The 1280-nt window shown below is 36.8% G+C and overlaps 1 protein-coding gene across 1 annotated transcript; it reads right to left on the bottom strand.

The window, feature by feature from the left end:
• Positions 1–329: 329 nt before the first annotated feature.
• Positions 330–884, bottom strand: LOC141701325 (uncharacterized). The gene has a single exon (XM_074505005.1). It carries the CDS (start codon positions 882–884, stop codon positions 330–332), a length of 555 nt encoding a protein of 184 aa, XP_074361106.1.
• Between the last annotated feature and the right edge of the window lie 396 nt (positions 885–1280).

The raw sequence follows: 1280 nt of genomic DNA on the forward strand, positions 1-1280 counted from the left end.
TGATTCCACCATTTGATAATATGTCCTTCCTGTTCAAATTATGTATTGAGCCATGAAATATATTCAACCCGCTTATTATCCTTGTTAACCCTGTCTAATGATACCCTGTTCTTCCTGATCACCCTATTGATCCCTAAACAAATGTTGGTCCTTCTAACTTAAGTGTTTTGTTATCCCTGATACAGAATTTTTATGAATTGTTCCTTGCGTATCTTTGAATCACTCCCTGAACTTTGTTTCCTTAAAATCTGAATTAAGAATGAGTTTCGACTTGAAAGAGTTCGAATGATTTCAAATGCTTGGTAATGATAAAATGAATTTTAGAAAACCTATTTGTTTTTCCAAAAACTTCTAACAAATGGTACAATCTTATTTCGAAGCGCTTTTTCTTTCAGATCTAAGATCTGAACGGGTTGTTCTACATAGGACAAGTCTTGCTTAATTTCCACGAGTTCCATCTCAATTACGTGACTAACATATGCATTGTACTTTTTTAAAAGAGATATGCGGAATAAGTTATGGAGTTGTGGCCTTTGCGGAGGTAACGCTAACTCGTATGCTACTTTTCTGACTTTCTTTAACACTTCGAATGGTCCAATATATTTGGGAGTCGGCTTTCCTTTCTTTCCAAATCTGGATAAGCCTTTCCATGGAGATATCCTTATCAACACTTTGTCTCCTGGTGCGAATACCATAGCCTTTCGATTCTGGTCTGCATATTTCCTTTGTCGATCTTGAGCAGCTATCAGCCTTCTACGAATCACTTCCACTTTTTCCTTCATTTGTTGAACTAGTTCTGGGACTAACACCTTGTGCTCGCCAACTTCATCCCAATATGTAGGGGATCTATATTTTCTTCCATTCAATGCTTCATAAGGCGGCATTCTAATACTTGCATGATAACTGTTGTTGTATAAAAAATTTATCAGGGAAAAATGGCCATCCCAATTTTCCTTGAAATCCAACGCACAGGTTCTCAACATATCTTCAATCGTTTAAATAGTTCTTTCGCTTTGTCCGTCTGTATGCGGATGATACGCGGTGCTCATTTTCAACTTTGTACCCAAATGAGTCATTTTATTCCACAATTATAAGTCATTACACCTCAAAAGGGTTTCTGAATAAATTTACATATTCCTTGCCATTATTATAATTCATAAATATACATAAGTCTGGTACATCAAAATTTGAAATCATAGCCTATTGGTAGTTCCTACCTCAGCTACAGCGACATCAACGCCTACCGGAAACTGCGGAACGTTTCCTATCCACTCGCGAAT

The sequence above is a fragment of the Apium graveolens genome, unplaced genomic scaffold (genome assembly GCF_009905375.1).
Source record: "Apium graveolens cultivar Ventura unplaced genomic scaffold, ASM990537v1 ctg3736, whole genome shotgun sequence".
NCBI classification, from domain to species: domain Eukaryota; kingdom Viridiplantae; phylum Streptophyta; class Magnoliopsida; order Apiales; family Apiaceae; genus Apium; species Apium graveolens.